The sequence below is a fragment of the Anastrepha obliqua genome, chromosome 3 (genome assembly GCF_027943255.1).
Source record: "Anastrepha obliqua isolate idAnaObli1 chromosome 3, idAnaObli1_1.0, whole genome shotgun sequence".
In the NCBI taxonomy this organism is placed as follows: Eukaryota; Metazoa; Arthropoda; class Insecta; order Diptera; family Tephritidae; genus Anastrepha; species Anastrepha obliqua.
Genome location: NC_072894.1, coordinates 2,103,729 through 2,118,100, shown reverse-complemented (window position 1 = coordinate 2,118,100; position 14,372 = coordinate 2,103,729). Strand labels below are relative to the sequence as shown.

Here is a 14,372-nt window from a genome sequence, read left to right as displayed (position 1 = left end):
TGCGAAAGCGTTGGGGAGCCTTCCACACTTGTAAAAACATCTTTGGGACCGATTATAGCCTAAGATTCTCTGGCTGATAGAAGACAATCAGAAAATAATTGAAAGGTACATAAAATTGGATGTCTTTGTACATCGAATGCTGTGAGTAGCACATCTCAATAACGACTGAACGTAGAGTGAGAGTAAATGTTAGCGTATTGGTAAAAAAGTGTGAATGTGTTGGAAATTGAAAAACAAATTGAAAGCTACCTTGGATGCCAGTAGAGAATATGTATATTATATTATTTCCGGTGAAGGAAGATTGGGGGAAAAAATTTGACTGCAGATCCGAGAGTTGTCCAAATAGAAATTTATATATCTTTGTTCACAGTCACGCTTGACCGGAAGCAGTAAAATCCAAAGTAGTAAAACCAAGAATTCTAAAAAATCGTCGTGCGTCGCTGGCAATACTAGACTGATTTAACGTAAATTTCCACTTAATTCCCTTTAATTAATATAATTAAACAGTGGATGAAATGACCAGACATGGCTCGGAAATTTAAATCATAAATAGGAGGAGGAGCTCGCCCAAACACCCAAAAAGGGTGTGCGCGCCAATTATATATATTTCATATTATATATAGCGCGATGATGAAGACATCACAAGAGACAGGAAAACAGCGGAGGCAAAAATCTGGGATCCCACTTTTTCACTATTCTAGCAAAGTTAGCAGAAAAGACACCATGCGTAAAATTGATGCATTCACTTTCGAAATATTGCTCTCTCTCTCTCTCTTTATATTACAAATATCACGAATCCCTGCCTGCTCCTTCACAGTGTTAAGTATTACTAATTTTGATATACAACGACTACGTGAGCCATAATTATCTTTTACATGCATACATATATCAGAATATGATTACATGTCTAGGATTAAAGGATTACTAGCACCCACCGAAGGCATCCACACTAGGTAACTATGCATCGGACCAAACCTATACTACCATAGTCGAATGTCGATTGCTATTCGAAATCCATGGTAAACATAGAGCAATAGCAAAAAAATTGTCTACTAGGGGTTTTCGCTCAGCAACTAATGGCAAACCTCTGAGTGTAAACTATAGGAGTAGCTCCCTCCTCTTGCATGTCAACATCAAGAAGCACAGAACAAATTGGAGAAGAAGTGAGAATCCTAATATGGGTAAGGTGATGTGTCTTTTGAAATTTAGGGAGACTTCTCCGTAAAATACTTTTGTTTGTTATTTGTCAGTTTGAAAGAGTCTGAGTAGTATGTCTAAATGAACCCAATCTGCAAACATGCGACACAAACGATGGTCATTTGGCTTCAGTTCTTAGCTTTTATAGATATCATACTTACGTAAAATTTTCACGTAGTCGAGGGACAAAGACTAACAAGTTGAGTACGATAATGAATCGACATTTCAGCGTCTTCTTCAACACTCCGCTCTATGAACTTCGCGTACAGTTTTTGTTTTCAAAGTAAATTTCGACAATTTGGAAGCTTTGTTCTGGCGTTAAACGATTCATGATGACTTACCAAAACTTACTGAACAGAAATGTCAACACAGTTTGCCATTCTCAGCTGTCCATCCATAGTTAGCGATTGCGATAGTTCTCATACAGCTAAAAAAACACCTGATTTTATATGTATACAACCCGTTTTAAATTTAAGGAATTCCCCTGGAAGTTATGGACGTTGTTAATGTTATTTTATGTGATTGTTGTTCAGTATGGAGAAAACACCTGAGATAAATTTTCCCGCTTGCATTATAAAATTAGTCCACTGTGCCGCTTGGGCGACGAAACTTTATGGAAAAATGTTATAAAGTCACATTAACACGTACGACTGAGCAAAAGTTATTAATGCGGAAAGTAGCACCAACAACACTAAAAGCAAACACATATGCATATCTCACTAGATATTTGATGTGAAAGGAGTATTCGGATTTTATTTCTTTTCTAGCAAAAACGAGTGTGCAAATAACCATAACTAAGAATTTTGATAAGGAGGCACACATATCATTTTCAACGTGACTTTAAACACCAAATTTTAATGACAGATCCGTTGCCCTATGTACGAGTATGTGCTACGCTGTATTTTAGTTTTTCAATACAAAAATTAAAATTTTTGATACATAGAGTTTTTTTAATAAAGACTCGAAAAAATGTGCACATACAGTAAAAATACATAATAATATACAGTAAAAATATACATATATATGTGCATTTCCCAGCATCTGGAAAGAAAAGAGTTGTTTAGAAGTCTTAAACCCTCAGAATACAAAGAATACCATTTTCACAACATCACCATCATCCCTTCGCTGATGCCACCTTCAGATATTCTCTGGCCTCTGCACCACTTGAAACTAGAGAAGTGACCACGTTGCCTCTGCTACATCCGCTACCGCCCAAGTAACATAACCAACCTCCCCCATCAAGCTCAAACAACAACAACAGCAGCACCCATAGCAGAACCAACGTAGGCAACCCACCTGCCCTTAACGTCTCCCTATGAAGCAGGAATAGTCATCTTAACTGTAATTGCACAGCAAGATCGTCGAGATACCCGATTACATGTTCGATAAAGCTAAGCAAGACGTTGTACGAGATAGGAAAGTCAAAACCAAATTTGCTTCAAAACTTGTTTACTTTTTTCCAGGAGTCGCCGTAACCGAATGGGGTGGTGCGTGACTACCATTCGGAAGTGCGTTAGTTCGAATCTTCGTGCATGAAGTAGCAAAATGATAGAAAAAGTTTTTACTAATAGCGGTCGCTCCTCGGCAGGCAGTGACAAGCCTCCGAGTGCATTTCTGCCATGAAAAAGCTCCTCATAAAAAATATCCCTCCATTTGTGGAACAACCTCAATACGCACACCACAAATAGGAGGAAGAGCTGGCTATACACCTAACAGTAGTGTACGTGCCAATTATTTATTTATTTTTTAATAAAAAAGTCAGCGACGAAGCGAAAAAATTACAAGAAAACTCGCACCGCATTTGGGCTCTCTTCATTTCCTGGGTGAAGTTTTGGAAAAGCAAACAATATCAATTTTTTTGGGAGTTCATATATAGTGAAAGAACAGAAAAGTGCCAAATATGTAGGTTAGGTTAGGTTAAATGGCTGCCCTAGCTTAGGGACAAATATTGAAAATTCGTCCGTTGTGAGCCCAAACAGGGGAGAGGAGAAAGGAGAAGGGAAGGAACAAGGATCCTTGGGATTAGAGACGATGATGACCATGCATTTTACGATGACGCCGACGGTGGCTGATTTGCGTTCGTAATTAGCCGCAACAAGCTACTGATGAGCTTCACCAAATTTGTGATATTTAGACCCGCTATATTCGCAGGCGTAGCGAAAAAATGGGAGCCCACTTGTCTAAATATTTGCCAGACAAGGGCAGGGCAGCTGAGAAGAAGGTGTTGAAATGATTCCACCTCGTCCTCAAGACAGCTTCTGCAGAACGGACTTGAAGCAATCCCGAGTCTCCCCGCATGAACACCTAACGGAAAATGTCCAGTAAGGATACCCACCACATTCGAGAGCTGGGGCTTTTTAGCCTTAGGAGTTCCTTCGAGCGTCTCCGATGGCCAGAAGGATCTCGCGACCTTGCACGTTTGCGCACTAGCCCAGCGCTCGCTGATTTGACTCGAGGCCCATCTTTCCAGGAGCAGACCACAGGTTCTTAAAGGAACCCCAATCCTCTCATTTCGCGGCGAAACCGTCTCCAAAGTTCCCTGTTTAGCCAGCTCATTAGCAAAGCAGTTTTCCTTTATGCCGCTGCGACTGGGAACTCAAATGAGCATGATATCGAAGTATTCGGATGCAATCTAGAGAGAAGCCAGACATTCTCCGACCAATCTCGAACGCACAAACAACGAGCCCAAGGCCCTAATTGCCGCTTGGCTATCGGAGTAAATATTTACTTCCTTAACGGTAATTACTGAGGTAAGCAACCAATCCACTGCTTCCTTAATTGCGGATACCTCCGCTTGGAAAACACTACAGTGGTCCGGAAGCCTGAAGTTTGATGGGAAGCTCCTTACAGAATACTCCCCCACCAACCCTTCCGTCCAACTTCGAGCCAACCGTGAACATGTTTGCCATGTCTTGCCGCCAAATATTGCACCCCGCCCACTCATCGCTTGAGGGAATATGAGCGTGGGTGTACAGTGATCCAGTGCCAAAGTGCCAAATAATTTATTATTATCGATGCTACGCCTGCATCAAGTCATGCAAACCATCTTCATTCTGCGATTCCTTCATTTCAACCGGGATCTAATAGATTTTATTTTATGTAAAACTCGAATAATAACTTATCTTTGAATTAGAGATGATTGATTAGATGAGTTGAACGAGATCTGAGTGGTAAATGTGATTTGAAAATTGGTTGAAACGAATGCAGAAGAGCACTGACTTTCAAGGAGAATATAGCTTCCTGATCTCTTTAGCTAAATGTCAGACCAGCATTTTTTGAAATTACTAATTTGTGTGTTATGCGAAACTATGTACCCTCTAAAAGTTGCGTAGGGTTAAAGAAATCATACAAGGAAAACCTTTATTTGACCATAAATTTTTAATATAATAAGTGGGTTTCTCACATGATACTTGAAACCCACTTATCTAACATTTTTCCGCCTATAAATAATAATTTAGTATCTGTAGATCTAGAAGATCTTTTGTGTCCCCCGTGCTCCTATAGTGACACCTGGCTGCTGTTGTTGTAACTGTTTATAAAGCCCTATCAAGCGCAGTGAACTCATCGATCGTCGTCGACAATCTCATCTAACGGTAGCCCCAAGAAGCGTTGTGTTTCGACGAGGTGAGTTCAGAGGAAACAGATAGATGAGTGTATTTAAGGCGCCAAGTAAGTAGGTGGCTAGTGTCGTGCTGGGCATATGTTGACCTTCTACAACATCCGGAAGGTAATTGTGCCCGATCAACGCGGGTCACACGAGGCGGCTGAAACCCTTTGTATGCAATGGGTGGTAGTTGGTTTCCAATACGGGCATTCGAAGAGCAAGAGCTACTGTTTGCTGGGAAGTCCAGTGGTTGTTGTGCATATTCCTGAATCTCATCAATAAAGTGATGCATATGCATCCAGCCTATGTTATATCGGAGATATCGGAAGGAGAAAGAGAGAAAGATTAGAGAGATAATCGTTTTCCTTTGAACAGAAGCCATCGATGTGATTACCGAACGCCAATAACGAATAATCGTAGTATATGTAATCAATGAAACCCTCTCTGATGGTTGAGAAAGTGTGGAATTAGCTTCTCTTTGAAAAGAAGAAAGAAAGAACACCGTCCTATTCTGTTTTGATATTTGATCTAGAAATATCACTGACAAGTGGCGACCGCGCAGATAATTTTCGGACCACGACTGTATCGGAAGCCATAGACAGATGCAATGCTCCTATAACTAAATGTGTAGCTGGGATCAGATGTTTCGTGGATAGGAAAATATCACGAGAGTTATACCCTTGGTTTTCCAGGTGTCAGTAGTGTTATTCCTCCTCTTGTTTTCCACTTTTCAAGAGTAATAAGAATGGCCTTAAACAGATTGAAGACCTTTGAGATGTAAGCTACTCCCATTGGGCCCATGTAGTTTCAAAATAAGAATGGCAATACCGTAAAGAACAATGCTTTTTAAAACTTTTGTCTCCCTGATGGCCACCTGACTGTCATCGATGGTGAAAGCAAGCGGGGCACTGTTGATTAGCAGGTTGAGCAACGGTCGATTGATTATATTAACCGAAGGATGCAGTACAAATTTGCAAAAAAGGCTCGCGCATCGCTTCAGGTTCGACGAAACACACCCACCTAAAGCAATTGCCAGTCTGTTGTGCTTTTTCGCTTCAGACCTTACGGTGGACCAGAGCCTACTCAAACTAGAGGGGGAGTTACAGATTTTCAGATGCTCAACCAATTTCGGACGCTTATATTTATTTAGTAGTTGCCGAACCTGTGTAGCAGGAAATGGAAATGGAACAAGTGAAGAAAGATGTGTATTCCCTAGGAACTCAGCGAGGCCGACCCATCAGGTTTTTTAATGTCGATATAGGAGCGATGGTTCGAGGAAATAAAGTCGCCAGGTGTATCAATACAAACGATGAAAGCAAATGGTCTAATGTCTAAGACATCATAGGATAGCACAGCGCTAACAATTGTTGCTGCAGCTGCAGCGGGGCGTTGTCATCTAATCATATAGATATTTGCTCTGCCAGTTGTCTGCTACGATCAGCCCAGGCTTGAATGCCAGAGACCGTGTTGCACGTTAGAGCCACCCACTACCAATCGGTTTGCACACCTAATAAGCATTCCAATATCAGGGCTGTAACCTGCCGGCAGATGATGGCAGAGGCTATTAATAATAATGATTTTAGTATATACCAGACAGCTATTCCTTGAATTCTAAGGTGCTGTCCTTATGGTTCTTAATCGATAAGCACAGTATAAATACCGTAAGCGCTAAACCACCACCACCGCTTCGCTCGCGCTCTTTGCGGTGCTCATTGTAGCCTACACTGCTTATCTGGGAGGAGCCACTGTGCAGGTTTTTTCTTAGAACGCAGCTATCAATGTTCCGTGCCTGTTCATAAATCGGTCAACAATCTTGCTCGTGAGTCCATTGCAGTTGAATCTTACGGGCTTGATGCTTTTCGATGAGTCAGACGACGATTAACGATTGACTATTGATGGCTTCACTATACAAGAGCAGAGTTTGGTAAACTGGGCCGTAGTTTTTTCGAATACTGTGTATAGAAATATTGAACATTTAACACATTAACAGGGCTAAAACGTCATATATGTATATGCATGCATAGCTCATGGTACTAATACCCCGCCAATATATATACGTAAATATGTACACATGTACACACTTTCAGTTGCGATACTAGACCATTTGACTCACACATATTCCAAAACATGCAAATGAGCAATATATGGCCCCCATCCCACCTTCCCGCCATCTACGAGTATTACATCCCTGCTACGATTTCGTGGCAACAAGCCAAACAAATAAATATTTCAAGTGGTTGTTGCCAAAAGAGTTGCCTTTGTGAAGGAGCAATAAAAACAATTGTTTCTACAAAAAATGAGCAACTTCAAATGTTTACCACTGAATGCCTGACGGGAAGGTGCGGATATCTACTCCGCAAAACGGACATGGAAGCGGAACTGAAGCACAAATAAGTAAAGTTCGCATACCAATCTGCTCAGTCGATGGTCGAAAATATGTGGCTCGTGGCCAACCAATGTGGAACAAAAAGTGGCAACAGCAACATTACATACAGATTTACTATTTCGCAAACGTATGCATATATTTAAGCAAGTGCGTGTGTTTGGATTTGTAAGCACAAACATAAGTGGACGTACTTTAAAAGCGAAAAGGCTAATATAAGCCCCTACCCATATTCAACTTCCCTCTCAGCCCCTACCAACAAAAGTTCACATAAGCAGGCAGTCATGGGCACATCCAGACATGCATACAAACATGCATACATACATATGAGAGGGCAGATATTTTAAACTTTTGACCAATTTCAACTTTGGCTTGGCTTGAGCATCAGATGACGGCAGCAACATCCGTCTACACCCACCACCCATCTTCGCAATTTATTACTATGGCAATCTGCCGCCACTCATACTTTTGATTGCCGACTTTCCAAAAACTACAGCAATGTATTGTTCGTATTTTTATTGCGCTGGCTGCCCCAATCCATTTATAATTGTTGCTTTACACAGTTACACATGCGAGCATACCTATGTTTGACGGCTAGTGTGCAATTTTGTTGTGTTTGCATACGATCGCCCATTAAGCTATACGTCTCACTACACACTAAACTCGTCACCCACTTCATGTTCGTTGATGCTGCAAATGTCCATGTGGTTTGCTCTCCAATTCACTTGGGCGTTTCCATTTGTGGTTAAAAATGTATGGCCTCTCTACTGCACAAGACTCCGCCCTACAGAGTGATACCGTTTGACCAAAATCATTTTCGAAAGCATCACGAGGATTCGCGGATTGAAATGCGTCGCACTGCCGCAACCACATCCGTCTCTTGTCGTATTCGTACATATCTATGTATGCTATAACTGACAGCGAGGTGCATCTAAGAGAAGAAAACATTAGTCCAGCCCCACAACGCTGTGCAATGCCATGAGCAGTTTATGAAGTTTCCTCAATAATATAAATGCTACGATTCTAAAGCACGATTTACGTGTAAGCTCGGCTTTTTTTTCTTTATTTTTTAAATAAAACTTAGTATATCAATATTTCATATTAAATTTTATTAAAGCATTTTAGAATTTTAAACAAGAGTATAAATCACAATCAACAGACAATATTTAATAAGGCAAAATCAAAGAAATCGTAAAATTAACAATAAAGCAATAAATAACAATCCTATAAAAGCGAATATAAATAATAAACAACCGATAATTTACTTATAGCCTTCAATCACTTTTTTCTTTAAGCTTAGTATTTAGGTATAATTACGATAATTATTGCTATTGACTACAACGAATTGTTCATTAAAGCACTTCATTTTAATTCTTTCATATGTTAATATAATAATCATTATGAAATTATAACTTTATGCCTCATTTTTATTATTGGTTGCATACCTTTTAGAATTTTCGAACCAATTAATTACTTACTTCATGAATTGACTAGAATATTAATAGAGTATCATTTTGGATTACTTCTAGAAGCAAAACTCTTCACGCAAAATGTGAAAATATCTTTGAATGCTTATCTACCTATGTATTGAGTAGTATAACTTGTGTACAAATATTATACTTTAGTATATGCGTATAAATTTTGCTGAAAAAGTGCAGCTTAAATGTTTGATTATTCGAGTATGTATATACATATATATCTATATATGTATGATTATGAGTATGTAACGTTTCGCAAGGTACTGTTATTACATAAATAGGCTCACGCAATGTGAGCACACAACTTCAAAAGCACGATATCGATTCCGATCTCTTGTAATTGCTAACAAAGATTTAGTTTTTTATAGCTTTACCGTATTTCTATCACCGCAAAAAGCAAAAAACATATTTTACGTAAGCACTAACTTCTTTCAAACATTAATATTTTTTGTTTCAAAGGCACGCAAACATTCGCATTACATATTTATAGACTTGTATAACAAATTTAAAAATCGGCATTATTTTAAAATTAAAGCAAATGTATCGCTAATGTACGTTTGGACAATATTTGTAATAGCAACCTGTCTGTCATTATAGCTTCAATGTCTTTGTTAATGTTTTTTTAGTTTCCTAATTTACTATAATAATATATTTATGTATTTTTCTTTGGTTTATATGACTAGTCGCTACAAATAAACTAACAAAGAATCGCAGCTCAAATCTATATTATTATCCTCGACTTAATTACTTAGTTATATATCCGAGTATTTAACATAAAGCACATTATTGTATAGCACAAACTGCAGACGAACCCGAATATTGGTTGTTTAAGCGCCGTTTCATGCCTTCTAAATATATATCACGATTGAACAATCCAGCCGCCAGTGGAATACTGAAAAGTGAATTTTTATGCAATTATCAAGTACAACCACGTATTCTAATACATACGAATCAGTGCCCGCGCGAATTAGTGTCTTAAATAACGCCCAAACAGGTTTGTGATCCGAAGTGGTTATAGACGGTACTGAGTCATAGAGCAAGCATTGCACATAGGGCTGAGTTGAAGTAGCACCAGGAGGGATCATACTGCCTCTCCGTATGCCTAAACCCTGTGATTGTCTATACTTATAGAGAATACGATCTGTGTACGCAGGCGCACGTTGCTTCGATGATGTATCGAAATGCTGCGTCCCAGGATCGTACTTAAATTAAAAGAATCAAAGTTTATCTTTAATATTACAGACATTCCGTTTGAAATCTCAATTTTGATAACAATTATCTTCTTTCTGATGCTCACCTTATAAGTTGGCGGAAAAGTTATATTCGCCTCCATGAAACCGCGAAAAGCAGCCCCGTCCGCCAAAACTGAGGACAATTGATCTGTATGCATATAACCGTGAGGCAAATGTGAAGGTAGTGGAAATTTGGTATTTTGAATCCATTCTAAAAGCTTTTCACGCGGCTCACTGAGGCGAAAATTAAGGTCTCCGCACCAGAAAACATTATCGAAATTTTGGGTGACGTCTTTGTTCTTGTGACGCAAGTTTAAATTTTTAGGTAAATCTAGTGCATGGATAATGCGTTTCACATCGGACACTCGCTCTTTCACCTTCTGTTGATGGGCCGTCAAATGTGACGTAACAAACAGCATTGACGTTCCAAAGATACAAAATGATATTGCAACCGCTCCTTTTGTACGAAAAGCAGTTCCGGTACGAACCGACAGAGAGGCATCTTCCGGAGCTGAGCAATACCAAATTAAATCCCTCCGCATGAAAATAGCCAGATGAAGTGTACCTAAATTTGTTGAATGGAAAAGTACATGGGACGGTCCTAGTGTCTCTTGTATTGTCACTTCCCATTCAAAACGATCAGGGCTTGATTCTTGTGTTCCCATTGCTACCACATCTGGAACATGCTCAATAGTCAGGGGCAGAACAAAATCATTCATTTGTCTGAAATCGGAAAATTATTTTGTAAAATTGTCATAATTATATTTTCCAATTTCAAATTTTTACTTGGGTGGATTTTGGCCATTCATATTCCACGTCCCTACAAAAATAGTGATTTCTTTATTTGGCAAAACGCGATCCAATTCAGCGGGTCCAAGCAAGCCCGAGGATCCCATATGTCCCTCTAAAAAACTTCTGTAGAATTTTCCATGCAATAAAATAGATAATAATGATACATATTTATTTTCAAATACACATATTTGGTTAAATTCAAAAGTTCGCTTTCTAATAACATTTAGTAGAAATTAATAATAGGATGGTTTATTTGAGTGGCCTTGCTTAGTAAATAAAAACCAAATAAAATATAATAAACAAAACTAAAACAATAAAAATAATATTTTTTTTAATTAAAAAAAATTACTAAATTAAAAAAAATTAAAATGCAATATTAATTCATTTATGGTTTTTGTTAAAAATACATGCAAATACATATATTATAAATAAAATATACATATATATATATATAATAATTATATATAATTGGCGCGTACACCCTTTTTGGGTGTTTGGCCGAACTCCTCCTACTATTTGTGGTGTGCGTCTTGATGTTGTTCCACAAATGGAGGGACCTACAGTTTCAAGCCGACTCCGAAAGGCAGATATTTTTATGAGGAGCTTTTTCATGGCAGAAATTCACTCGGAGGCTTGCCATTGCCTGCGGAGGGGCGACCGCTTTTAGAAAAAAGTTTAGTCTTTCACCGAGATTCGAACCAACGTTCTCTTTGTGAATTCCGAATGGTAATCACGCACCAACCCATATATAAATAAAATATACGCCAATGCTAATTTGACGTCCGCCTGTTATGACAGCCATTACAGTAATAAGATGTTACTTTTAATGGACGTGAACAAAAACTAACTGCATACAAGAATTACTAATGCAACGTCCGACGTGTCGCGGTATATTAGTCAACAGTCACCGATCGTGGTAGGCACGTACAAACTTTTAATTGTTAGTTCAGGGAGGGGCTTTAAAATTCGTACCGATTTATTATTTATGGGCATTAAAGTATTACCTTTCACGTGCTTTGTCCGTTGGTATTAAGCTTAAAACTTGGGCACTTAGCAGAGCACGTCTTGCTAGACCTTCTTGACTAGATTGCAATTGCTGCATTTGAATATTTTCATGCGAACTAAACCGGATATTTTGTGTCTCATGTGTTTCTAGTTCTCTGGATACCTCTGGCTGTATCGCAATATTCGGCGAAGACATGTGCTGTGGGGTCGTGGCTCGTTTTATACTATTTCCTGGATCTTCATTTTCATTTGGCTCTATTGATGGCAGCTGCTTACCAGGTGGATACAACTTTAATCGAAGACGCGAACGGCAAGCAGATACTGCCAAAGGCCGAATCGGACCTCTTCGATTGGCATCAACATTGCTGTCAGCCATTTGTTCACTTTGACCACTTTTCAGTGATACATTTGATGGGCTGCTATGCGAAGACGTAAACATAAGTTTAGCAGTAACTGGTGACTCAGGTGCACTTGAGCATTCATTAAATTTGGCAGTTTTATTTAAATTTGTCATATTTTCATCACCTTTTGGCAAGTTAATGGACGCTTTTTCATCAGCCGACTGCAACGAAACTGACGTGTTATCTATAAAACTCCAACATAAAGTTTGACTATTACGTTTGAGTACAGTATTGGCTGGATCTGGTATTGAATTGTACCGGACAGTTACTGGAGGTGTTGTAGGCTTCTTTTCCGCTTTGCAACATAAACTAAACTGGTGACTAAAGCGATTATGATTCGGTGAGCGATATTTGGCTGTCCTACGTAGTACAGCTTCAGCAGCGCCCCCATCGCTTTGAGAGCCATCAGTACTACGACGGCGTACCTGTGAATCTGGCATTCTACCAATACTACCGTTGACATTTTCTATAAGATTTCCTTTTGAGCTACAAGATGGAAGTGTTTTACTCTTAACTGATGAAGAGTTTCCGTTGATCTTTAAACCATTATAATTTTGTGGATATTGTGGTGTACGTTGGCGATCAAACGTGCACTTCGCGAAGGTCACATCGTGACTATTATTACTAATGTAACTTCCACATGCTGATGAGGGACGTACGTAGTCAGGAGGAAGGTGCTGTTTTTTCGATTCCCTTTCATGCGGATGTGGCTCTATTTTACTGGACCTCTTTGTCAGAAATCCCAACAAGGATAAATGTTTATGGGGCAACCGCGGGCTGGAGCTTGCGTTCGCAAGGCGCTCATCACTGTTACATTTTTGCATTGTTAATACCTTGACTTATCCAAAACGGCATGAACTACGAAAATAAATTCAGTTTAGCCGCTACATCTTGTATTTTTCCACAGTTGCACCTATTTCCTTTTATGTAGGCCATCAGTCCTATATTTTCTATTCATTCTGCGGCTGCACATAAAGCATTAATTTAACAGCTTATTTTTATTACAATTAATTCAATGACGAATCTATTCATTTTTCAATTCAATTCATACATATGATTGCTGGTAATTTGCAATACTCCGTGGACTAATTTTTAGTTCCTTTCGTTGGCCACAATTTCAAAATTGCTATTCCAATTGAAGGTGATAACTAATAATGTGTCGCTATATGGTATTTCGCTCTCTGTTCCAAATTATATTAATTGTTTGTATATAATAGTATATGCATGAATGCATGTTCATTTGAAATACTATGGTCTTATTATTTAACAATTCTTCTTAGATAGGCGAGGTTTCGAAATTTCATCAACATTTTGGCATAAACATCAGCGCAGGTGGAACTTCAGTTTTACTGGAGTGTCTTTCGCAACGTGCTATTAGAAAATCAATACGGAGTGGAAAAATACAACAGCGAGGTTTGTTAAAGTAAACGTAAGTCTCTTAAAAGTAGATATTTAGACAAGCCTTCGAATGCGTAATCCTTCCATTGTTTTTATTTCACGTTTTATACCAATCTTTGCGGTTCCAGAACTAAACATTAATAAATACTATTTTATCACTTCTTGGTATCCTTTGTAATAACATTCCGTACGCTTTTTTATATAAGCACACAACATCCGTATCACAGCAATAGCAACAACTATTAGTAGTTGCCACGGTGTACAGAATACATAAGGTAGCGCCTTTTACAACCCATGACGTCAACGCAGCAGATATATATACAAAAGGAAGAGAGGTTCGTTGTTTGTAAATATTCAGCGAATGGCTTGGTGATTTTGATATTGGTAATTTTTAAATTGCACAAGCTAATTAAATTAACGCATTGTTAAGTTGCAAAAAATTGTGTGTGTATTATTTTTCAAGAACGATAGAATAACGATTGCCCCTTCCGAATTCGCCTTGAATTTCATTCTTGTAATCACACCACGATTCTATTATTCTTGTGTGATAGTCTGGCCACGTAATAGCTATGTCTTTTAATAGCTGTTTTGACTAAGGTTGCAAACACAGTGCACGCTGAGACGAAGATGAAGACGAAAAACAGTGCAGAACAAATCGTATGAATTCGCTCGCTCGTACGCATAGTGCGCGCTGTGACGAAGATGAAGACGAAACGCAAGCAATCAGGTTCAAACGCTGCTGTACTGAATTTGAAGACGAATCGCTTGCTAGTTACCGTTGTTTTTGTTTGTTTGTTCTGTCTATGCTTTGGCACGTGTTCAAATTAAGTTAAGACAGTCGATAAACAAGTAATTAAATAAGAAGTAATAATCAATAAAAGG

At 38.7% G+C, this 14,372-nt stretch overlaps 1 protein-coding gene across 1 annotated transcript; it reads right to left on the bottom strand.

The window, feature by feature from the left end:
• Nucleotides 1-8,272: 8,272 nt before the first annotated feature.
• On the bottom strand, nucleotides 8,273-13,719 carry LOC129241489 (inositol polyphosphate 5-phosphatase E). The gene is made up of 5 exons (XM_054877838.1): nucleotides 11,691-13,719; nucleotides 10,681-10,809; nucleotides 9,960-10,617; nucleotides 9,611-9,864; nucleotides 8,273-9,554 (listed from the first exon to the last, which is right to left on the bottom strand). Exons 1-5 carry the CDS (start codon nucleotides 12,914-12,916, stop codon nucleotides 9,446-9,448), a joined length of 2,376 nt encoding a protein of 791 aa, XP_054733813.1. The 5' UTR covers nucleotides 12,917-13,719; the 3' UTR covers nucleotides 8,273-9,445.
• Nucleotides 13,720-14,372: the final 653 nt, after the last annotated feature.

Bases quoted from the DNA above. Each gene is read 5' to 3' on its own strand.
- LOC129241489 (XM_054877838.1), bottom strand. From the start codon at position 12,916: ATGCAAAAATGTAACAGTGATGAGCGCCTTGCGAACGCAAGCTCCAGC. The intron at 9,865-9,959 runs GTGAGCATCAGA...TTTTAATTTAAG, and splicing joins CTTTTCCGCCAACTTATAAG to TACGATCCTGGGACGCAGCA. The intron at 9,555-9,610 runs GTATGTATTAGA...TTCACTTTTCAG, and splicing joins ATTCGCGCGGGCACTGATTC to TATTCCACTGGCGGCTGGAT.